This window comes from Artemia franciscana, chromosome 17 (assembly GCF_032884065.1).
Source record: "Artemia franciscana chromosome 17, ASM3288406v1, whole genome shotgun sequence".
In the NCBI taxonomy this organism is placed as follows: Eukaryota; Metazoa; Arthropoda; class Branchiopoda; order Anostraca; family Artemiidae; genus Artemia; species Artemia franciscana.
Genome location: NC_088879.1, coordinates 16,284,828 through 16,309,988, shown reverse-complemented (window position 1 = coordinate 16,309,988; position 25,161 = coordinate 16,284,828). Strand labels below are relative to the sequence as shown.

Genomic DNA, 25,161 nt, shown 5'->3' with positions numbered 1-25,161 from the left:
AAGAAGCACTAAAGTTTGATTAGTTTTTGTTTTGCTAAATTAGTTGCGTTGTCATATCTTCTGTAAAATACTACATAGACCTGCCTTAGTTCAATTTAATATGCGCCTTACATTAGGTTACGAGCATCAAATCTTCACAAACATTAGTACGCATATATTTGTGGTAAGCAGAATACGGGAACAATTTGTTCCCGGGTGGGGTAAGGGGCTTAAAAACAAGATAGCGGCTGTACTTTTAGAACACATTTTATTTGTAGGAGGGGTTTTGGTTGAACTTATGGAGAATCCCCATATTCTCAAATGAAATTGTTATTTTTTATGAAGGTCACAGGTATAGCTGTATATGCCTTATGTGCTGGGCTTAGTTGTAGAGCTGGCCAGATGCGTTGCTCTAGTTTTTAATGTGTATTTCTAATAGATATCATTTTGCCGCTAGAAATTCTCTGATTACTAGAATTATTTCAGTTTATTAATATGAGTGGCAACGTTGTATTTATGAAAAGTATTTGCTATATATTTTGTCTGAGAGCCCTCGTAGCTTAGCAACTGGAGCAGCATACCAAGTTAGCAAAAGGCAGCTCAACTGCCAACAGTGTTAAGTTTTTGTAGAAAGTCGTTATTTATGTCTACCCCTTAGACCTATTCCGACCCATTAATTTCATTTCAAAATCTCTGTCTGCGGGAAATTTCACACTAGTGGAAATATTTAAACTGCTAACTATTTAATAATAGCCTACCATATTCATCTGGAAATTTGACAAAAATTTTTACGTAAAAAAGGCAAAAAGTTGGATAAAGTGTTCATCTCCAACCAATGCTAAGTTTTCATGGTATTATCTATTTTGACCCTTTGAACCTGTTCCCGAGCATTACCATCCCCTTTAAACCTCCCTCCCAGGAAAGGTCACACAGGGGAAAGATGCGAATTTACTTTTTAATAATGTAGTTATCAGGAAATTTGACATAGCCATTTCAAATGTGAAAAGATTTGATATTTGGACACGAATCTATATTTTTCCATGAATATTCTTCCCTCAAACGCTGACTGTATTGTTTGAACTGATATCATAGTTATTTCATCATAAAAGGTGCTTCAGTCAATTTTCTATTATCTATATTATGCTATCGCGAAAAAAAAAAACAATTATGCTTAATATTTTTTAACTTCTGTTGTTGAAGATTCTAATTTTGAACAAATTCAATCTTGGTACGTGACACATGAATCAAACTTCTTTTCCAGGCAATGCGATCCCCGTGGATCTGTCAAATGTTTCAACAGAACCTTCTACTGGTGAGATTTTCTTTTCTTTTTTTGCTATAAGCTGTATCGAGTAGTTTATTGTAGTTTTGTTACTTTACATTCATTGTGATGTTTCCGCTTTCTCTTGTCGACTCGATTTTCAATTAAAAATTGTGAATGAAAGAAATGAGGCTTGAAAAAAATATGAGAATCTCCATCTCATTCGATAAACGCAGTGTATTTGTGCTCAACGTGTTAATGTTCTATCGACATTAGAAGCATTAAGTGTGGCATTGTGCCTTGGCAAAAGAAGAAATCTAGAAAATTGATCATGTCCTGAGGAGATCACTACAAATCTTCTACGGAGGTTCACCGTTTCCTTACTCTTTTTATCTTGAAGTAATTAAGCTTAAACTCCTTATTGTCCGTCCTGCGAATCTGTGCATGGAATTCAGCTCACCCCCCCCCTATTCTATCACGAAGACTGCTTCCCGCCTTCCTTTGTCCCTCTTAGGTCTTGTTTCCCGGAGAAGCAGCTGTGAAAGTTCATAGAACTGACGCCGGTTCAGTCTGGGTCGCAGGATTATTTTCGTAGCTTTGTGCCGAGTTTGGTTCGTGCTTTTAGCAATTCGTAACTTGTGCGTTTTATCGAATCTCGTTGACAAATTTTTCTTGTGCCAACTATTTTAATTATTTAAGTATTTTTAATTTTATATCTAAAAGATACAATATTTGGCACTGCCTAGGAGAGTGAATTCTGTTTACAATAAATGATTTAATTTAATAATGATTGTTACAGTATTCGTGAAAATGACCCACTACCCTCCCTCCATCCAATTATTTTGACAAGGGAATTATATTCCTGTTAATAAGTGTACTCAGGATAAAAGTACGTTCAACGAAAATATTTAAGTATAGAACTATAAATATATATTTAAAAACGATTAACCCATTGGTAAGATCTCTTATCCCATCTTAATGTTTTGACAATGGGTTTCTATGCTTGTTCATAATTTTAACTTGAGTAAAATGTATTTGGTTTAATCCTTTTAAGGATAGTCGTTATAAGGAATTTAATAAGTTACATGTAGATCTGTAGCTTTCAATTGAATTTTCTCAAACTCGTAACTTTTGATGGGTATAACTGATCTTGATGAAACTTATATATCCAAAATCAGTATTAAAATGCGATTCTTTTGATGTAACTATTGGCATCAAAATTCCATTTTTTAGAGTTTCGGTTACTATTGAGCCGGGTCGCTCCTTACTACAGTTCGTTACCACGAACTGTTTGATTTAACAAGCTACATGTAGATCTGTAGCTTTCAATTGAAACCCTTAGTCGTTACTGGCTTATTTGTAAAATATCATTTACGCCTTAAGTTTTCACATTTTATAAAAGTTTGAAATAATGAACCCTTTGGTATATCCTGATTCAGAATAGGCTGGTTGATGTTTTATCTCCCCTCCACGCTAATTTCTGATGTCGTGCGTGAAGAAAAGTTGATTAATTTCTTTCCATTGGCTTGAACAGTTAACTTTAGAATAATGATCTACTCTTTATTCGAAGCTTTGCTCTTCTATCTTAGAAATCTATGAACCTTAAATTTAGCTTCATTTTCCACTTTTATCTTTTTGTTCATATTTGAAGGAAAGCTTTGATTTTAGAAGAGCCTGGTGAAAGCAGACTAAGTCAAAGCTTTAAAAGGTGAAGCTTTATCAGAATCTCTTTTCTTCTCTAATGGAATATGCTGCTTAAAAAAAGTTGCTTTAAAAAATGCTGCTTCTAAAAAAAGGAATTCAGGTAGCTTAACGCTTTTGCAGATTTTGATGAGAATATTATTATTATTTTACTCAAAATTAAAACAATTACTCTACCAGCCAAGGCCGTATGAAGGTGGGGGGTTCTGGGTTTGGACCTTCTCTCCCCCAAAATTTTTGTCCGGCTGATGCTTATAAATAAGCTTTTGATGTTTTTTTTTTTGGCTTTTTCCGTACCTTCCCCCCATTTCTGAAGAAATAGTCCCCCCCGAACAAAAATCCTGAATACGCCCTTGAACCAGCTTTTTACAATTAAGTTCATCGCTACATTCGTATATCTGTTGTGATAGTTTTTAATTTGTTCTTTTATTATCTGTTATTAACGGTTTTTTTTTATATTGTACTGCCTCTTTTGTTAGTTAATTTATGATTTTGTCTAAATGCTTGCTTGACCGATTTTACATTATTAAGTAATATTAAAAATGTAAATAAAAACAAACAGATGTCCATAAAACTTTATATTGATACATCATTATATGCACCATTATAATAGACCATTATAATAATGATGTACCAATAATGGTGTTATTTTATAATAATACACCATTATGCTACACTATTATAGTAAAATACACAAGTATACACTACTCGGATATTTCCTAAAATGCTACAGTAGGATGGACTTCCTTATGGTGTACATTATTGAAAATATCATGTAGAGTAAAAATACAAACAGTTGTAATGTCTAAAATATGAAAGCTGTAAGGGCTGAGTAATTTTTTTAAACAAAATTGTCAGACAACCTTAGCTAGTTTTCAGTGAAATTTTTTTTTTGCAGCATTTTTTGGAGTTTCCGATCAAGAGATTTAAATTCAGTTTCGTATAGCTTTCCAGCCTCCATTCGTCTTGCTTCATCCTTAGAATAATATTTAAGAAGAATAATACTCTTCATGACTTATAAATTCATATTTTCCAAAGTTACAGATGTGTAGCACTTCCCGAAACCCCACAAAATTTATGATTTCACAATTATCTGATCTTTTATATAATTTTTTAGATAATTCGTCTACCCTCCCCCCCCCTTCGGCAAGTTCCTGTTTGTATGTCAACTGTGACACAGTTTAAAAAAACAACTCCTTGCGTGAGGTTGGAAATCCTTTCAGGTGGTTTTATCTTGGATAGCAGTAGGTGGGGGTAGGGTAACACCTCTCTTACTTGTGGTAGTTTAGGGTAGTTTTGAGTATGACTTCATGGCTCACTTTAATTTCTTTTCATAAGATTTAATTTTTTCGTTCATAGCGATTTTTCTTCATTTTGGGATCAACCGTAGAAACACACTTTTTTAAATTTAAATTTTCTAGAAGACTTGGTCCGGTGCGTATGGAACTTCTCCCTTCCAGTTTTTTATCTGCTAGTTCGTGATTTTCATCTTACCAAAATATAGGAATTTTTCATTTTGGTATCTTGGTTGAGCAGCTGGATAATTTAAATGAAATTCAGTGGTACCTGAATTCATTCTCGAACGCAGACTAAATTGGTTTTTAGATTTCATATATTTCCTAGAAACTATCGGGTTTTCAGAAGCCTTCATCTCGTTTGAGAAAATTAGAAAGCATAGAACAGAAAGCGCTTGTCTTCGGTGTATTATTTGGTAAAGAGTCATTCATAATAGCTTTTAATTCATTCATAATAGCTTTTGAAATTATGAAACATCAAAGAGAAAATTTTTTTGCTCTGTTTAAAGAACTCATTTCAGATTCAACATATTTGTTTTATTGAACAGAAAGTTTGTTTTTCAACAAAAGATAAAAGGTCCTTGACAAAAAAAAACCTCTCATATAGTACAGCCACTCAAAACATTTCCTATTATCCGTAACTCAAAACATATAATAAGGCTTAAAGACAAAGCATGGGCTCACAAAACTAAACTAAATAAACAAACTTCTAAACTTCTTGAGAGCATCTACTGTATTTGCATAGTAAGGTATATACCATTCTTAATGGTAAATGGTAATTTAGTAAGTAAATGGAAACAATTGAGTGACTATAATGTTGTTCTTTTTTTTCATTATTGAACAAAACCGTTAGTAATATTAAAATATCTCAAAAAAGTTTTGTATATTTGTTTAAACATCTTTTAATGTGTGACTCACAACCTATCTTTTGCTACAAAAAGCTTGGTTTTGAAACAAATAACATTTATTGTAAATCAATAGTCCCCATTCTACTTCTGTCGTTTTTGTAAGATTTATCATGTTTGTTATGTAATTATTATATGATTTTATTATACAATCTTATGTAATTCATAAATTATGCATATTGAACAATCTCTTTTTCAATCTTGTCTACATAATTTATTAGGTTGTAATACTAAAAAGCGTAATTAAGAGAAATGACTATCTTTTTTTTATTTCTTTGTAAAAAAAATAATGGACGCGAGGATTCAGAAATTTATTTGTTTGCAAGGTTAATATAAAAAAACGAGGTGCCATCCCATTTATCATCCAAGGGTCTAACACCCGAGAAAGCGGATTGGAATAATTATTGCTATTTTTAGTTCTGCCTGAGCCTGTTTGTCCTACATGTGGTCCTTGTGTCTGTCCCGAGGTTACTCATGTAACTACAATTCTGCCATCTACTACAAACCAACCAGAAATTAGTATGGGTTTGTCCGTTTTATGTATCTCATGGTGGTTTGGGTAGTAACTAAAGTACTAACTTTTATGACTTTGAAATCAGTGTTTGCCAGTATAATCTTCAAGTATGGCTATAAATTATTTCTAGTTCCTAAAAACAAACTTAATTATTTATTTGTAATCAATTTAATGCATTAAGTTTGATTAGTACGTTTGTAAAACTGTCATCTTTATTAATTGTGTTTTGTACTTATTTTATCAAATATCTGTTGAAATAATAATTTTAATAAGAGGGTTTAACGTGCATAAATGAGCTTCATTACATTCTTTTTTGCTTAAAAAAAATCTTTTCTATGAATTATCTCTTTTCTTTTTGTTAATTTTCAGTGTTTTTTAAAAGCATATGTATTGGAAAATAAATATGAAATTATTTATGTTAACTTATAAAATTATATCGAATATTCGATAAACTTGATTGGGGTTGCGATTTAGCGCATGATTATTTGGAAACACTGAGTTTAAAAGTAGGTCTTGTCTTTTGCATGTGCTATAGTAGTAGTAGTAGTAGACTAATATTTGCCTCACTAAAATGCTGGTACTGCTTGATGCACCCCACCCTATGGATTGTATTTAGATGTCTTGGATTGTGTTTCGTTCAGAACCTTTTGCTTATACCGGCGTAACTTCCCCACACGCTTCTTTCTTCCTTTTTTTACCTGATACAATTTACATATATGGCGTTTTTTCATTATGGCGTTTTTTACCTGATACAATTTAAATATATGGCGTTTTTGGCGTTTTTTCATTATGGCGTTTTTTACTTGATACAATTTACATATACGGCGTTTTTGGCGTTTTTTCATTATGGCGTTTTTTACTTGATACAATTTACATATATGGCGTTTTGGGCGTTTTTTCATTATGGCGTTTTTTACCTGATACAATTTACATATATGGTTTTTTTGGCGTTTTTTCATTATGGCGTCTTTTATCTGATACAATTTATATATATGGTGTTTTTGGAGTTTTTTTATTATGGTGTTTTTTACCTGATAGAATTTACATATATGGCGTTTTTTCATTATGGCGTTTTTTACCTAATAAAATTTACATATATGGCGTTTTATATGGCGTTGTACCAGTTCTAGTTGCTTGGTCAAATGCCATATCGTTGCGATTTGTCTTTTTCATATAGCCAGATTGTTAATTGGGGGAGGGGAGTATGGCTCATTTTCTCTCTCCCCACCCTAGATTTGAGGAAAAATACCTTTTTGAAGGTGTTATCGTAGAAACATGTCCTTTTTGTAATTTTATTAAATCTTAGCCAAACCACCAAATTTGCCTTCCTTAGTTTCGAAAACACCTTCCCCCCTGTTTTTTTTTTAATTGATGTTACTAAATATAGCAGTGGTTCACCGTCAATTTTGGGCCATGCACCACCTAAGCATTTCTAAAATCTTGATGCCCCCCTTGTGATATTTGAATTTTTAACCCAAAATTTTATGTGAATTCACCTTAAGTAAGCTTAAAAGGCAATTAAATTGGTATCTTTTTTCGAATTGTCCTCTAGGAGTATTTTATGCAAGTGAAAATCTTTGTCTCTATGTAACACCTTTCATGCAATTCATGATGTCATTGCAATACTACCATGTATCTGTTTTGTTCTTACAATGTATATGAATATGACGTCATTCATGATTTTTTTTTTAAACTAGGGCTCTAGAGTATTGTCAGTCGAAGGGTGTACGTCCTGCCTATGACCCACCAAAATATTCCTATGCCCGACTGGTGGTGCGTGTGCCCCACGTTGGGAATCACGGGAATATACCCTAATATGGAGGTCTCCACCTGGAGGTGGTATAAACCGTGTGAGAGGAGGGAGAGACAGGATATTTACGTATCTACCTTTTATGGCAGATGCATAAAGCAGCGATTTAAGCAAAATATTTTATTGGCTATTGTAAAGGCGATGCAAAATCATGTTGTAATATCTAAAGGGTCGGAGACTTGGCGGCACTGGGCCAGTGGCTATCATCACTTGCCTAGTTTGAATAATATCGCGAGTTCAAACCTACTGAAACTCGTCTTATAACGATTAGTCACAGATTGAACTTTTCAATTAATATTTGGCAATGCTTTGATGTGTTCACCTTCCTTTGCTTTACTTATTCAAAACTTGCTATTTCATTACTTCTTTGTTTGATCGATTGGGAGAATCCAATTTTAATATGAAGATGCATAGCCGTAAAAGTTCATTGGAAAACTCCTGTGATAAAATTAGAATTAGAGATTCTAATACCAAGATCCTTAAATTTTAAATTGCTTTGCTTTAGATTTCATTGGTAAATAAAACTTTGTGATAACTTTCTCCAAAGTTTTGTCTAAACAACGATATTCAACTCTAAAGGGGCATTAAGGATAAGAAGAAGAAAAAAAAACGAACAAATCAATTATAATTACATGTTTATAACGTGATTATGACATGAGTCATGACAATGACAATGACATGATATCCAACTGTAAAAAGATATTAAGAAGAAAAAGAAAATAGAAACACAAACGAACAAATCAGTAACTCTGGCATGAGTTATGACTATGACAAGAGTCATGACAATGAAAATGGGAGTCCTGTGGTGGCGCAGTGGATTTGACCTTAGCTTGGTAATACGGGACCCAGAGATCGAATCACGCTGCAGGAATGTACTGCAGGGCCGACGCAGGGACCTTAGTAGTCAAGAAGCGTCGTTAATTCTTAAATAATAAATAAATAAAAATGGGAGATAAAGGAAAAGAAGAATAAAATTAAAGTAAACGAACAAACCCATATTAATGACATGACTGTGACATTAATCATGACAGTGCCATAATATCTAATTGTAAGGAAAGATTAAGAAGAAGAAGGAGAAAAATGAAACAAACGAATAACTCAATAACTATGACATGAGTCATGACATTAACAATGACATGATATCCAATTGTAAAAGGGGAATAAGAAGAAGAAAAAAAAAACAAAGAAAAAAAAATTATTAACAGTGACATGACTATGACATGAGTCATGGCAGTGAGAATGGCATGATAGCCAACTGTAAAGAGAGATTAAAAAGAAGAAGAAGAAGAAAAGTAAAGCAAACGATCAAATCAATAATTATGACACGAGTCACGGCAATAACAATTATATGATATCTAATGGTAAAGAGAGACTAAGAAGAAGAAGAAGAAAAATAAAACATGAGCAAATCAATTACAAAGGCATGGTTAAGATTTTGGAAATACTTAGTATGTAGGTTTAAACTCTTCCAACCTTATTTATAGGCTGCCTTAGGGTTTGCCCTAACGAATTTCTTCTAAAAATATTCGCAGTATTATGTATATTCGACATTAAGAATGACTGACTTGTTTTTTGTTTTTTTTTTCTATATTCGCGGTATCATCAGAAGCAAAAATAGATTTGAAAGTATAAACGTTCTTACGTTATTAGTTGACAAATTTGCTTTTTTTATGGCTCTGTATTCTGGACTTAAAGGATTGTCGACCACAATGCCTAAACAATGGTGTCTAACTGTAAAGGACATTAAGAAAAAAACAAAAATAATATTGACATGATTAAGACAGCCCTCTGCTAATTGGCCAGGGCCAGCAACACAGTGAAGTGTCTGTTGCAAATAAAGCAAGACATGGCAAGTCTTTCTTGACTTTGGGAGAGACAATTCCTGTCAAATGCAGAAGCTAAATTCGTGTTTGAATAGCACGATAATGCATGTTAGAGACATATGTTCTGAAGCCCGGTGTTGTTGTATATTGATTTACAGCGGTTTTATCTGGGTGTTTTATGGAAAGAGTAGTATTCATAACGGTGTGAGATGGAAGAAGAGTGTCGGTCTGAGTGTCGATTTAGTACCGATTTAATATCGATTTTGTAGCAGTAGCAAGAATAAAATTCAATCAGGGTTGCTGTATGAAAAGTAAATTACTAAATGGGCTGTCCAAAATACCTTGACCAGAGGGATTTTTTTTTATCAGAATTGAATACTTATTTAAACTTATGTCCTCTTTCACTTGGCTGAAGTTTCAAATTCAGTAAACGTTTTAAAGTCTCCGCTTTTAATTTTTCTTCATCTTTTGGAATGCATTCTACTACTATTTTAGAATTTTGAAGTGGGAAAACACATATGAAGACAAAAACATTCTGAAAAAGTCTATCTAGATAGCAGGAAGAAAAAAAAATCTCTGAAGGAAGAAAAAATCATTAGGATAACTACAAAAAAATCACTAGGAAGAAAACAAAATCATTAAAACTACCGTTAAATCGCCATGCGTGGATACCTTAGCCAGGGCCATACATTTCAAGCCTCTTATATATAAACACCATGCTATTTTTTTATAAAAGTTTTACGCAAAGAATATTATCTACGAGAATGCTATTCGGTGCTAATCTTATTAAAAGCAGACTGGTAACTCTTTCTCCCTAGTGTGTTTCTCGTAATATAAACAAAAACCCCCTATGAGCTTCAAGTTGCCTTTTCTAAGAAAAACAGCTGATACGGAAATATTAGTAGCTAGGCTTTCCTTTTTGCTAAAGGTAATAATCATGTTTGATAAGGATAAATTTCAATTTTGCTGATTATCTTTAATTAGTTCTTCTCAAGTCTATAATATCAGTTATTCATTAGGCAGGATTACTTAAAATGTGCTTGTGTATTCAGCTTAGTTTGGATGAAGTTTAATCTGCCAAATTAGTTTGAAATTCATCATGAAAGATTTTGGAATTTGATAGAAGTTGTAATTCGTGTTAAGTCAATCGTTGTGCCGCTTATATTTGTGACTACTTGTGTGACTGCTCAGCGGTGCCAGAGTTGACTCAGTTCCAATCGGGTACCCGGAAAAATATGTGAGACAGTAACGGGAAGCGTTGGATGATTCATCCCCAATCACGCATAACACTCCTAGCCGATGGTAGAGAATCAAGGTTTCTGTAATTTCACTACGCGGACCATTGTCAACATGCGAAAAAGCTTTAAAAAGTTTTTTTTTTGTGTAGAAATTTGCCCGGTGCATTGCTAATATGTGTTAACACGTTCTGAGACCATACTGTCTATGTATGACGTATGAAAAATCAAATAGGTAAAAAACGAGGGTTTTGTCAGCCAGTAGCAAAATATGAAGATGCAAATCAAGCAAATATTTTGACAAGGACCTCCGCCAAGTTGTCCCCAGTGCTCAAAAAAAAAAGATCTAACCTTCGTAAGTGAACTCTACGAGAGGAGAAAAGACACTGAATCAAAAAAGGAAAACCAACTTGAGATCAATGAAAGAGAAGTTACCAATTAGATTGAATAAGTATCCTTTGCCTTGCAACAGATTTTGCCTGTCTACAATTTCGGTTTTCATTAGATATGCGGACAGTTTGTCTTAAATTAGACTGGGCAAAAATATTGATAGAGTCTTTTAATATTAGGTTGTTGTAAATTGGGCTTAAGGAAATATCTCCCTTGTCTCTATATATAGTCAAATGTCTGTTTATATGTTGTTTTTTTTTTATCTCAATTGCCTCTTTAAAAGATTGCGGTAGGCCATTTACGGTAGATATTAAAGTTGCCTCTTCAAAAAGAACTAAATGGTCAGGATTTTCGTATATATGCTGGACCAGAATTGAATCAAAGTTGTCATTTTTATTTCCAAATCTCAGGGACTTATCTATTGAAATTTTGTGTTCATGCAATCGTTGCCCTAGTTGTTGATGGGTCCTGCCAATGTAAAATTTTCCACATGAACACGGGACTCTGTAGACACCACTACCTAGTAAAGGGTCCATTTTATCCTTTCCCGAGTTGAAAAAAAATGTTCAATTTTTTGTTCAGTTTTGAAAGAAACAGAGAGATTATGTTTTTTTTCCAAGTTTATCGCTGAGTTTCGAACGTATGGTAATGCAGTGAAAGTTTTGTTCTCAATTGCCAGTGTAACTGAATCAAGGGGAACGGGCTCCTTATTCTCCTGTTTTACCTTTTTTTAGTCGTCTATCTATTATGTTTTCAATGAGATTGATTGGGTAGCCATTGCAGAATAAAATATCTTTAAAGTAATCTAACTCAGATTTTACATGATTACGTGAACATACTTTTAGAACCCTGTCGACAAAAGGAATTACTACCCCTCTTTTTACACAAGGAGGGTGATTTGACGATAAATGTAAATACCGATCATTATGGGTCGGCTTTCTATATATAGAAAGTTCAGGGCTAGGAGTATGTTTTATAGTCAAAACATCCAAGAAAGGGAACTTTCCCGAATCTTCCAATTCTATTGTGAATTGAAGATTCGAAACAAAAGAGTTCAAATGTGCCAAAAAAATCTTTTAGAGAGTCCTGATCATTTTCTCAAACACCAAGATTATCATCAACGAAGCGAACCAGAGAGAGTGTTTTAAGGGGATACGCTAATATGTGTTTCAAATTCTAGAGTGAAAGTCTTAAAATTAAAATAAATAAAACACTGATCTTTGGTTTTTGCATTTGTTCAATCATTTTTGTTGTTGATTAATCCCAATTCTCGCGAGTGCTTTGCTTAACGTTAGTGTCTAGGTGTTGTCACTTTCCACCAATAAGAACCACTTATAAACAGAAATCAGATTCTGATTGGTGGGTAGAAATCGGTATCTAGCTAAGCACGTATGTGAAATTGTGCTGTGGAATATTGAATTTAATGAGTTACTGGGCTTTATAAGAGTAAAAAGAATAATTTATTGTAATAAATATAAGTAATAAAAATAATTAAAAATAAAAATAATCTATATAAGAATAAAGGGGTCCACAGTAATAAATAATTAAATGAAAGTAACTTGAAAGGAACATGTTAAAACATGACTACTTAGAAATTCCCTAAAGACTACCCTTAGAAATTCCCTTCTGTGGAAAATTTCCCTGAAAATTCTCCCTAAATATAAAATTGAGCAGCTAATGGGAAATCAAGTCAAATAAAAAGAACGAAGGAAAGCTTATAGTTGTACATCAGCTACTATGAAGGAGGGGTGTTTGGTCATTGTGTAGGCAGGCAAGGGGGGAATGCATAAAATAACGCATTTCAATGCCTGAATTGTCTGAAAGTCCATGAGCCTTTAGATTACTATAGGATGGGGTATGGGGGAAGGGGTAGGAATTTATATTTCATTTCCCTTTATAAAGACTAAGCCTTAATAAAGTAATTGCAGGGTGATACCTGGGGAGGGATTTTCCGGGGAGTATACCTAGCACCGTTATACTGGTCTTGCTTAATGACATGTTCTAATTTAATGTTTTTCTTTCGGCCTGCAAACTACTTGATCCTTCGTTCTGGACCATAAATAGTCCATGGAACACAAGCTGAGAAAATGCTATTCTAGTAATTTAATATTTGTACTTATTTTAACGTCGTATTTTTCAAGAGCCTGCTAAATGAAAGAAAAATGAGCACTCATTCTAGGAACGTTAAAACTAATTCGATTTAATTTATAGTCATCGGATGATTCTTTTCATTTTGCATAATTTATAGATCAATGAGGGATAAATGCAAATTTATTTATCAAACAATTAATGCTTGTTTTCGAAAAAAAGTCCAATTTTTTTTTCGCTTGGTTGGATGTGTGTATATACTGCTTAGCAATCCTGTATTAATGGACCGAACAATATAAAATTTTAGACATATACTGTAGTTAACACCCTAAGATTTTTTTTTTTTTTGACAAGTAGGAAGAAAGTATTTGTAAAATAAAAACAACAATGACGCAATCTGTTAGCAATATATGACAGAATCCATTTTCAGGATCAAAGCCCCATATTCCCCCCCCCTCCCGTCTCATTTTTTTTTATAAAGCCCAAGGTTACGATTTGACCATTACGGGGAGGGGGGAAGTCTATAACAACCGGTAGTTATTATTCTATGACTGAATTGATCATTTTTGTGGCTTGCTTTTTCATCAATAAATTACATTTAAAATAAACAGAAACATTCACTTTGATTAAACTTTTCATATCAAACAGTTCGTGGTAACGAACTGGAGTAAGGAGCGACCCAGCTCAATAGTAACCAAAACTCTAAAAAATAAAATTTTGATAACAATCGCTACATAAAAAGAATCGCATTTTAATTCTGATTTAAAAGATATAAGTTTCATCAAGTTTAGTCTTAACCTTCAAAAGTTACGAGCCTGAGAAAATTTGCCTTATTTTAGAAAATAGGGGAAACAACCCCTAAAAGTCATAGAATCTTAACGACACCATCAGATTCGGCGTATTTGAGAACCCTGTAGTAGGAGTTTCAAGCTCCTATCTACAAAAATGTGGAATTTTGTATTTTTTGCCAGAAGGCAGATCACGGATGCGTGTTTATTTGTTTGTTTGTTTTTGTTTTGTTTTTTCCCAGGGGTGATCGTATCGACCCAGTGATCCTAGAATCTTGCGAGAAGGCTCATTCTAACGAAAATGGGAAGTTCTAGTGCTCTTTTTAAGTGACCAAAAAAATTGGAGGGCACCTAGACCCTCTCCCACGCTAATTATTTTTCCAAAGTCGCCGGATCAAAATTCTGAGATAGCCATTTTATTTGGCGTAGTCAAAAAACCTTATAACTATGTTTTTGGGGACGACTTACTCCCCCACAGTTCCCGTGGGAGGGGCTACAAGTTACAAACTTTGACCAGTGCTTACACATAGTAATGGTTATTTGGAAGTGTACAAACGTTTTCAGGGGGATTTTTTGGTTGGGGGAGGGGTTGAGAAGAGGGGGATATGCTGGGGGAACTTTCCTTGGAGGAATTTGTCATGGGGGAAGAAAATTTCCATGAAGGGAGCGGAGGATTTTCTAGTTTATTAAAAAAAAAAAAAAAACAATGAAAAAATAAATATGAAAAAGTTTTTCAACTGAAAGTAAGGGGCAGCATTAAAGCTTAAAACGAACAGAAATTATTACGCAATTGATGGGCCCACTTCCTCCTAATACCTCGCTCTTTACGCTAAAGTATTTTTAGTAATTTCAACTATTTATTCTACGGCTTTTGTGATTCATGGGTCATTCTTAAGAAATTGGGAGAAAATTTAAGCTTTAGTGTAAAGAGCGAGGTACTGACGAGGGGGTGAACCCTCTCATATACGTAATAAAAACATGAGAATACAGAAGTTCCTTACGTAAGCTAATTTGTAAGTTACGTATATCTTTCACTAATAAATACTTTCGTAAAAAATTAAATAAAAGTTCTAGTTGCCTTTTTAAGTAACCAAAAAATCGGAGGGTAACTAGGCCTCCTCCCCCACTCCTATTTTCTCAAAATCATTTGATCAAAACTATGAGAAAGCCATTTCGCCAAAAAATATAAATATGCAAATTTAGTTTCAATTATTCATCTGCGGAGAGTCAAAATCAAAACATGCATTGATTCAAAAACGTTCAGAAATTAAGTAAAAAAAAAAACAAGGTTTTTTAACGGAAAGTAAGGAGCGACATTAAAACTTAAATTGATGAGGATGCAGCCCCTTTCATCTAAGAAGTAATTTCTGTTCGTTTTAAGTTTTAATGTCGCTCCTTACTTTCCGTTAAAAAACCTTGTTTCTTTATTTAATTTTTAGTTGTGGCAGATATTTAATATTTAGAGTGGCAGATGAGAATTGCCACTCTTCTCTTCTACCCCTCCGTGGCAAAACCTTGTTAGGCAGCATTAGTCCACCATGTTAGGGGTTTCTTTCTTCTAATAAATTTGATTGTAAATATTGTGGGTTACGTTACCACACTGTAGACCGTTACCAAAAAAATGAGAATCATACGATTACTCAAAATAATTCTAAGAAAGGATCTCTAGTAATTGCAAACAACAATCCCAGAGATATCATTACAGTACAGCCAGTTCTAAGACGTGGGGTAAAAAGAAATGTAATTGAAAGCTAAGGATGACCCGGCTAAGAAAGAAAAATAAAAGTAACTTCTAAAGTAAGTTTAGGCATTACTGTGAAGACTTGCTGCACTTCTAATGATTGCAGTAACAAAGTGAAAGAAAAATAATATTCTTGTAATTGGCGCTGAACTTAAAAACCTAGAGGTTAGTGTAGCCCATTAAAGACTATACACAGCTTTGGTTTTTACTGACTGAATCATAGCAGCTTCAGTAAACAAAGAGTTTGTAGGGTATTGTAGGTTACTAAAAAAAGAAATTGCAATAAAGCTTTTAAAATAGAAGAAGATTTAAAAATAAGATAAAGTGAATTTTCTTGTGTCTCTGTTGATGTGAAAAAAGTAAACAGAAAGAGTTGAGATAAACTATTCGTCAAAAAATGAAAGAGCAATAACCATAATTCAGCGAATTCAAGAGACGCTCTGTTACAAAACTCAAATTTTCAATGAAAAATAGTCTTTTTTATGCTATAATAACTAACGAGTCACTCGTGCACATACGGTAGTTGGCCTTGAATACACTGTCACAAGAATGTATAGTAAGGTATTGCGTTAAAAAAAAATAATACAATAATTTAAAATTTTTGGAATCAAAGTAGGCACTGAAAAACAAACTAGATCTATCGATCAAGTGTGTTTAGCCTCAGTCCGGGAAAAAAATGTTACATAAAGCCTTTTAAGTTATTCCAGCTGAATTGGTTGTTCTTGAACGCTTTTTGAAGGTCAGTAGAAGATTATTTTGCCGTTTTTTGGTTTCAACCTGCCTTTAGCTCTGTGTTAATTGATTATTGACCTTACCCGAATATAAATCGATCAGTTTACTTGGAGATAAAAAACTTCAGTTTTAATTCTTATATGTTTCTAATATTTTTAAAACAAGTGGATTTTAAAATTGGGGCATTTACAGACTATGTCGAGGTGACGTATTTAATAGATAAACTGTCACTTCCTAAGTGACATTTTTCTTTTTATATTTTTTAAAAAGGGAACAATTTGGGGCCAAACAAAACTTACACGCCAACAAAATCGATTTTACATATTTCAGGACAAAAATTGATTTGATGAAAAAAAAAAACATAACAAACTACAACTTCTGAGCACTTTTCCTTCAACTTTTTGATTATGTAAGTACGGCCTTTCCTTAGGAGTTATAAGCTAAGTATTAAAGTAAGGATTTTGTGACAATATACGCCGTTCATATTAAAGAGTATGGGTGACTTACAAGAGCAGAATCTGGCGCTAGTGTCTAACAAAAAATCCTCAGTGCAAAAAAACATTCATTGCTTATGATATTTAAAGTTAATTTCGTGCTGTTCTTTGCTTTCTTTTCTCTTCGATTTTTTGTACTCTACATTGTTTTTTCTGCTTTTTGTGGATAATAAATTTATTTTAATTTAAATTAATTATCATTATTATTGGCAAATGGCGTTTCTTGGCCTTTTTCCAAGCTTCATAATTGTTTAAAAAAAAAAAAAATGTTTAACACACTAATTTTGCCAATTATTGCTGTTTCACAAACTTATAATTACACTAAGAAACAGGCTAAGAAACTCCAAACGCTAGGTAGCGTCGGTATTTTTTTCCCGACACTAGCGCCAGTTTTCATTCTTATAAGTTACCCAGCCTCTTTGCTGTAAACTTGAGTTTAAAAAACAACAACATATCTTGGGGATTGACTGTTCAGCAAAATAGGTCTGAATTGGAATCTTATTTTATTGTAAATTTACCATGTACTTATTAGTTACTCGTTTTTCAGACGGGAAGCGACCTGACTTGTCAGTCGACATCGAATCCAACGTTATCGAAGAAGTGATAATTCCGTATAAGAGACCAGGCTATGAATATGAATATAAGTTTGAAGATAATACGATTGATCCTGGTAATTATGAAATTATTTAAGTTCATGTCCCGGAGGAGGTCCTTGAGAAATTTTTTGGCTAGTGACAATTAAGCTTTGGGGTTCTATTCTCACGTAAACAGTAACCTTTTTGTTTTAATAATAGTAAACAAATAGTTGTTGAAACATTGGTTTGGGTAAGGGGGTCGACAATTTCGTTATCTTTGCTATCTATAATAAACCTGTGATGAATTTTATGAGGGGTCATTCATTCTAGACGCTCCATCCCAGAAGGTTATGTGCGTTTCCGGTCTTTCTAATTTTTGTGAAAATAATTTATTTGGTACGATGCAAGTAACTATGAAATGTTTTCCGTTAAGTCCCGTCAAAATAATTTAACCGAAAATATCGTGTGATATTGCCAATAAATAGTGGAATTATCGCCCTTGGACCTATCGTCCTTAGCTTGGAATTCATTCGAAAAAAAAGTTTTCAAGGAAAAGTAAAGAGCTATATAAAGCCTTAAACGAGTAGACATAAAGGCATGTAATATGTCAAACTTAATGCGCACAAAATTACAATTTATGAAAATGAAACGTTAAACGAACTGATAACCAAATGAATTACCAAGGCAAATTAAGAAATAACAAATATTACTAAAAATGAATAAATAGTTTCCAAAAAGACCCGAAATTTAGGTGAATAGTCACGTCAAACTTACAACAAATAAAAATTACTGCAAATAAGAGCGGGGTCACTACCCCTTCGGATACCACACGGAACTGACAATCTTTTTTTATTTACTCTTGTTCCATTAATTTAAAGAAGAATAAGGTGTTTCAATTAACAGTCAAAGAAGGCGTGTGCATCTTATCATCCTCATATCCTATTGGCCAAAAGCAATTGTCAACTAAGTTTCAAGCCAATCACTTTTGACCCTTACATTGGGTTCAATAACCTTCAGTGTACGAAAAAATGAGCCATCTCCCAACTTTCTACGAACCTCCTTCTATAACAAAACTAAGCAAAAAATACACGGGACACATCACTCTTTTTAATTAATGCTACTGATTTGGAATCTGATGAATTCAACTCAACGCACGATTTGATTTGGGAAGAAACTTTTAGTTTGAGTGTAAGCTGAACAGGCTAAGATATATGGTAGTTAAATATTCATCTTAATGTGCATTTCAATGATCCATCAGAACGCTATTTTTCATTTTTTTTTCATATATGTTTTGCCTGCTCATTTGCCTGTTTCAAACTATTAATATTTTTGGGTTACTGATCTCTATTCTATTCTCTTCTTCTTCAAACACTTCAGACAACCTATTAGATCACACTGTCTGCTTTTGACTTGATAACCCCTTTTCTTTGCGTGAACTCACTTAACCTAGTCAAATTGAAACAATTGGTTTCGAACGCTTCTGAGACAGCCGACAGAGGGTCAGGATATTAAGCTAATTTTGACGTGAAATTTTTCAGTATTACCAGAAACTCGGCAGAGAATGAAAAGTGAGCGGAAAAGATCGAGTGACTTGATAAAAGTAATTCCGTTGAATTTCCAATGCTAATTTTCCCTTTCTATTTTCATTTAAAAGGAAGGGCGTGATCCGAATTCCATTTTGGTTTTCGATTCATTTCCAAGGATTATTCAAACCAAGAAAAAAGGTTTTTTTGCGTCATATTAAATCCTGTAAAGTTTACCTTATTTGCGCTTGCATTGTATCCTTATTCTTTTTTCTTTTGATATATATTCAATTCAATTCAGTTTATTTCTGACCTGTCAACCAAACAAAAGAGAGTTCGTAGCCCTAGTGACAGTAAGACAAAAAAATAAATAAAAAGAGAAAATAAACAATCAACGAAAAGAGTAACGGTGATTGCCCCTTCCAGAGTAACGGTGAAAGAGTTACCCTTTCACTTCACCCTTTCACTTCTTAATGCAAGAGTTCGAATAATTCTACTTGCGAATAGTTGAATAATAATATCTTGTACATAATAATGCACTGTATCCTGTCCTTAACACCAAACCATTTACACGAACATAAAATAAAATTCAGAACAACAAATTGGATTTATTGCACTATACCATTTTAGCAAAAAATGGTTAGGTAGAAAAAGTGCCACAAATAAAAATTATCTTGCAAACCTAAAATTTCCCTCTCCTCTATCCCCCCCTCTCTCTCTCCCACTTGAACAAAATAACCTGTTTTTTGAATGAATCAAGTTTCAAAATAGGATTTTTTCTGTCCTTAATGTCAAACTATTGACGTGAACACAAAAGAAAAGTCAAAAGAACAAACTGGATCGTATTACATTATACTGTTTATACTGAAGCATAAAAGATACTTGAGAGTTAAAACTAAAGTTGGTTGACCCCCCTTATCTTATTCAGGGTGTTGTCAGTTGTCCTAATTTCTCATTTGTTCCAATTTCTATTCATTTGAAGTTTTAAATGTCTGCTCTTACTTTCTTCTTTCAGCTCTTGTTTCTACGGGAACAACTTTTTTCTAATTAATTTAAATCAAAGAGACTGTTAATATTTACTTGATAGTTAAAAGGATAAAGAAGTAAAGCTCGGATTGTAAAGAATAAGTTTTTCTGTTTTTCGTCTGAGGAAGTAAAATAGACCACGCGTATTTCATCAGAATATTACAGTTGAGATGGCTTAAGGAAGTAATTATCTCAATCCTTGTTTATTTAGGTCTAATATAACGTTGCCTTGTGACGTTAAGCTCACCATAAAATACCACCATTTTCACCCAATCGTTAATCATACTTTTACCGTATTAGAACCCTTGAATTACAGAAAAGCAGAATTAGCCGCTAAATGACTATATCCATTAGAAAATTGGACGGATTTACAGTATAAAATGTCGTATTATTTTTTGGTTTATTTTGAAGGTAGATTTTGACGTAATCTTAAGTTTTATTTGACGTATAAGCTGTGACAATTATATCTATTCTAGTTCTTGTAAAAAATAAGAAGGAAATAATTTAGGATTTTTCGGGCTATTGGAAGATTAAGGAGAAGCTTAAAATTTACTTTTATCACTGGAAAGCAATACTTCTATTTCCGGCTGATTTTCCACGCAGAAACCTCTTTGGTTGTAAAATTGCTGACTATATAAGTGATATCCCAGCCAGCCCCAAAATACCTAAAATTGCAGTAATAACATCTATTGCTATAGTAAATCGTGTTGGAGGTCCACGCAAAAAAAAAGACCTTCCTAATTGATCCAGACTGATAAATTGTTCGATTGTAAATAACGACAAAGATCAGACTGCCTTTCCATAATAGAAACAAAAAAAGGTAATGCAACGAGGAATTATTTTGAGACAGTGAAATTTCGACGATATTAAACAAACAAGGTAACCCATTTTATCTGAATGAATTGCTTTGTTTCTTTCAGTCTTAGCTGAACTTTAAATTATGATGTTGAGGCTGTTGTATGGTTTGTTTTAGTTTTAATCTTAGCATATTTTATTGGAAGTTTATTCTTATATTTATTTGTTTGTTTTGCTGAAGATGGTACATTTAAAACTGAAATATTCATTTGACCTTCTCAAAAGAAATCCTCGTTGTTATACCCTTTTTTTGTCTTGTTTAATGCTAAGTGCGGTAAAGATAAATGCATCAAATACAACAGCAATATATGTTATATTATCTCTCCTCCCTCTCAATTTTTTCCCTCAAAATACCTTTTTTTTGTTTTTGCTTATCACTATCTATTTTTGTAGTGCCAAAAGTTGGTGCATCGTCTCTCGGAAGTCCACCTGTTTACACTGCTGAAACTTTTACTGTAGCTGTTGTTACATCCTGTTTCGTTGCTCTTATTGTTGGATTTATTGCTGGACTATTATTTTCAAGGAAATGCAGAAGTGAATATGGTGCTACGCACTACTTGGAAAACAGGAAACATTTAAGGAGGTATTTTTAGAGAAGCTAAATTTAGCTTATTTCTCTTTTCTTAACTCTGAGGTTTATTTTCTTGTTAATTGGAAAACGTTGTTTACACGAATGATTTATGTAATTCCAATTTTGAGTCTCATGATTTTTGACATTTTAACGGTAAAGGAGAAAAAAAAACTCTTTCTCAGTTTTACATAGGACTGTCGTAAGATAAGTCCTATTTGGTCTAAATAAAAGGCGATTTAGAAAACAATCAATACTTGTATAGTAAGTATGACTCGAACTCTAGCTCCCGTTCATAGAGGTACATGTACTTCATTGTGGGACGAGGAGAGGGGCCAGATTGGACCACAGATATTTTAATGCATCTTTCAAAAAATTACTTATTTTACTAGTTTGTTTATGTTATTCAGTCACATTTTTGAGATACCAAATGTAATTTTTAAAGAATTTTGTCTTTTGAATTCTAGAGCAAATACATTTTCCGCACAAAAATTATGAAAGTTCTCGTTTACAGTTATGAAAAAGTAAGATACGTCCTATAGTTTTGGGCGGGATGACGTGTTACATCTAGGCTCAAGTTTCCATAAAGCTGGCTCGAAGTTTTTTCTTTTTCATTTGGCAACCTTTGGCAACTTACCTTGGTAATCTGGTAACATGACATGCTCCAGAGAACCACAAGTGCCAATAAAAGGATTAATAAAAGACCTATTTTCTTTACTTTGTAATCAAATCAGCAGGTAAACTTGGACATGCCACCTTAAATCAAGCTTATTAAGCTTGGACATACCATGGTAACCTGGTATCATGACATACTACAAAGAGTCAGGAGTACAGAGAAAAAAAAAACATATTACAGAGAAAAAAAAAACTACTATAATTCAAAATTGTCACGCTTGGACTTACCACGTTAACCTGGTAATATAACATGATTCAAGGAGTCTGGAGTAGAAAAAAATGAATAAAGAAGATCTACTCTCATTACTTTGTGATCAAATCACAAGTCAAGCTCGGATATATCTCCATAAATCAAGCTTTTCAAGTTTGAATTTACCATCATAACCTGGTACCATGACGTAATTATGTTACTGATGTTACCAAGAAACCTGGAGTGCAAAAAAAGAAAAAAAGAAGAAAAATCTGTCCATCATTTAAAAATCCAATTACCAGCCAAGTTTGAACATTCCATGCTAAGTTTCATGAAGATAAATAACAGTTTGAATAGGGACAAATCCTTTTATAAGACAGTGAAAAAAAAATATACTGGATATTTCGATCACATATACAGTGCTAAATCTCAAGAAATGCTTCCAAACATTATTCTCGGTCTCTTGTAAAACTATTAAGATGGAAGATACTTTCTTTTGTGCACGATAGTAGTAAAGTGATGATTTTGATATTCTTGAACTAAGTATGGTTCCGTATATGATTTTTGCTTTATTTATACTGATAGTATCGACATCCATTGGTCTTGATAAAAGAGGAAGAACCTCAGACTTTGAGGATAATTTAAATCTTAGAGCCACCAATGTTTAACGAAGAAAGCCAGAGTATATTTCCCAGGAATTCTAACTTTTCTTTAGGCTAGAATTTGAACTTTGAAATGTAGCCACTGAACTAGTTTGCTTAGTATGTCTTAAGTAAGCTTTTAGAAAAGACTTTCAGACAATTTAATTGAACGTAAATCTGAAACCTGATCTCTTGTCTCTATTTTAATTATCTCGAATTTTGTCCCAAAGAGTCATTTTTGTATGGTTGGGAGACAGTGTTTTTGGTAAGATAATTATCTTCTGGAATGTAGTCAGATAAATGTTTCATAGCATAATTTGGTAGAAAGATTAAATTTGCCTGTGTGAGACCCGCTTTTCAAAGTGATACAGCTGGAAAAAAGAGCATAAAAAGGAGACGATAGGCTTTCCCCAAATCTGGACCCAAATGTTGACCTGATCCAGAACTGGATGTCGGCTACTGTTTCCTATATAACCTAGTAACTTTAAAGAGAGGTTATTCTCAACTTATTTGCTGCTCATATTCTATTTGTTTTACATGGCTGAGATACTTGTAAGAATAGTCTTAGTCGAAAAAGAAGAGAAATTCGTGGCTAACAAAAAGGTTTCCCTCCAAAGGCAAAAAACGCCGTAATTCAACTTATCAAGTTACCTTTAGTGTGATTAAGACGAAGTAAACGATTATCGATTTTCTTTTATACTTACTATCTGTTGAAGTTTGTTAAGGTAAAAAAAAGGTTAAGAGTACGGGTTTGGACCTTACAATCCCTACCGACGGTGCTGATTTTCATTTCATAGTCCTTTAGCCTGGAAGCGGAATGGGGAGGGGCTGGGGGTCAGCCATCCTGTGCTTTTGAACACCTGTTCTGTTTACCTTTCCCAGATTTCTCCAGATACTAATCGAAAGCTGGGTCGATTCTGGCTAAGCTTTCAGTGTCACGCTACTAACCCTCTTTGCAAACCAAAGAACAAGTGACACTAGGAATCGAACCCCTGTTCTCACGGACAGGATAATACTTTACAATGCAACTGTTATCTCCCTATGACGACTTCCCTTTTATTTTTAAACTGGTTTCGGTACTTCCTTTTTTATATTCTTACATGCATGCCTTGCCTCTGTTTCTGGTTTCTTTTGAGTCGATATTTTCACTTATGGACAGCCTCAAGTATAAGAACGTGATTGAAGAGTATATAAATGGAAAATTATAAAGGACAGGCAATTTATCTTCAAATCCCGGGAGTTTGAATTTTTTTTACAAATTCGTTTTCCAAACTTGGAATATGCTTCGTTATTGATCATTTTTTGAAAAAGAATACGTCAATAATCCCTGGCAATTTGTTAAAACTGAGGATGGTTTCTAAGATGTATTGTCAGAAATCAGACATGTACGCGGAAATTTATACATTAAGGAGAGAATTGGATAACAATTGGCACTGGCAGTGCTTGCACTATCCGTAAATCTTTTTGACTTCCTCAAGTACCCTCAGAACAGATTCTCCAGAATCTTTCTAAAGAAAACATGTCTCTCATATCTCCCAAAAAATTAACGTTTGCAAATAGGCGAACGAAAACACAAAATACATGCCATTAGTTGTGGCTGTTATACCGATTTCGCCATCGCGATAAATTTCTGAACAGTACGTTGACGTAAGAGCTAGCTTTGAAACGAGCTTTTAAACAGCACTGCACGATATTCTAGTTCCCTGAAAATAACGAAAAATTAAGATAAAGAAAAGGTGAAGAAAATAAGAATAGAAAGATGACAGAGAAAGATAGAGAGAGAAAGAAAGAGAAAGGACTTGAAGATAAAAAAAAAAAGAAAATACGACCAATAATAAAAACGAAGAAAAAAGACACATCAGCATTTTAAGCCTTTTTTTTGAAATTTTGGATTTTCATTTGACATTTTTTTTTCAAAACGGGTTTCTTTGGTGTTCTTGTACTAAGGGGGCTAGGGGGGGGGGGCTGGAGGTATTCAAAAAAGGGAATTCTTAACCTATAGTTAACAGTTTTTGATCATCGAAATTCTAATGGTCACCAAGTACAGGGGGAAAATGGCATAATTTCAGAGAAACACTTAAAAAATGTGACATAGTAGAGGATGAGAACAGGTTACCAATGCCTCTAGCATCCATTTCTATAATTGTTCATTACATGCTACTCTTAGACAGAAGCCCCGTTTTGGCTACTCAATTCCTAATCTATTCAAAATCGTTTCTCTCTAATACCGCTTTATTTAGGAGTTTATCCGTGCTAATATCGTTTCGTTTCTCCTGTGTATGCATGAAGTAGTACAACTGTCCTGACGGGACTCGCTCATTATTAATAGTTAGTCAATTCAAATTTGCAAAT

At 33.5% G+C, this 25,161-nt stretch overlaps 1 protein-coding gene across 3 annotated transcripts in view; it reads left to right on the top strand.

Moving 5' to 3' along the window:
• Positions 1-25,161, top strand: part of LOC136037921 (semaphorin-1A-like) — a 233,001-nt gene that overhangs the window by 198,135 nt on the left and 9,705 nt on the right. Inside the window, exons 14-17 of one of the 3 annotated variants that reach the window (XM_065720777.1) lie at positions 1,241-1,291; positions 5,559-5,660; positions 17,304-17,426; positions 21,129-21,318. In XM_065720777.1, the coding sequence (XP_065576849.1) occupies positions 1,241-1,291; positions 5,559-5,660; positions 17,304-17,426; positions 21,129-21,318 (466 nt within the window). Of the gene's footprint in view, positions 1-1,240; positions 1,292-5,558; positions 5,667-17,303; positions 17,427-21,128; positions 21,319-25,161 lie in introns of all 3 variants that reach the window. The other 2 variants (XM_065720776.1, XM_065720778.1) reach the window with 2 other exon arrangements.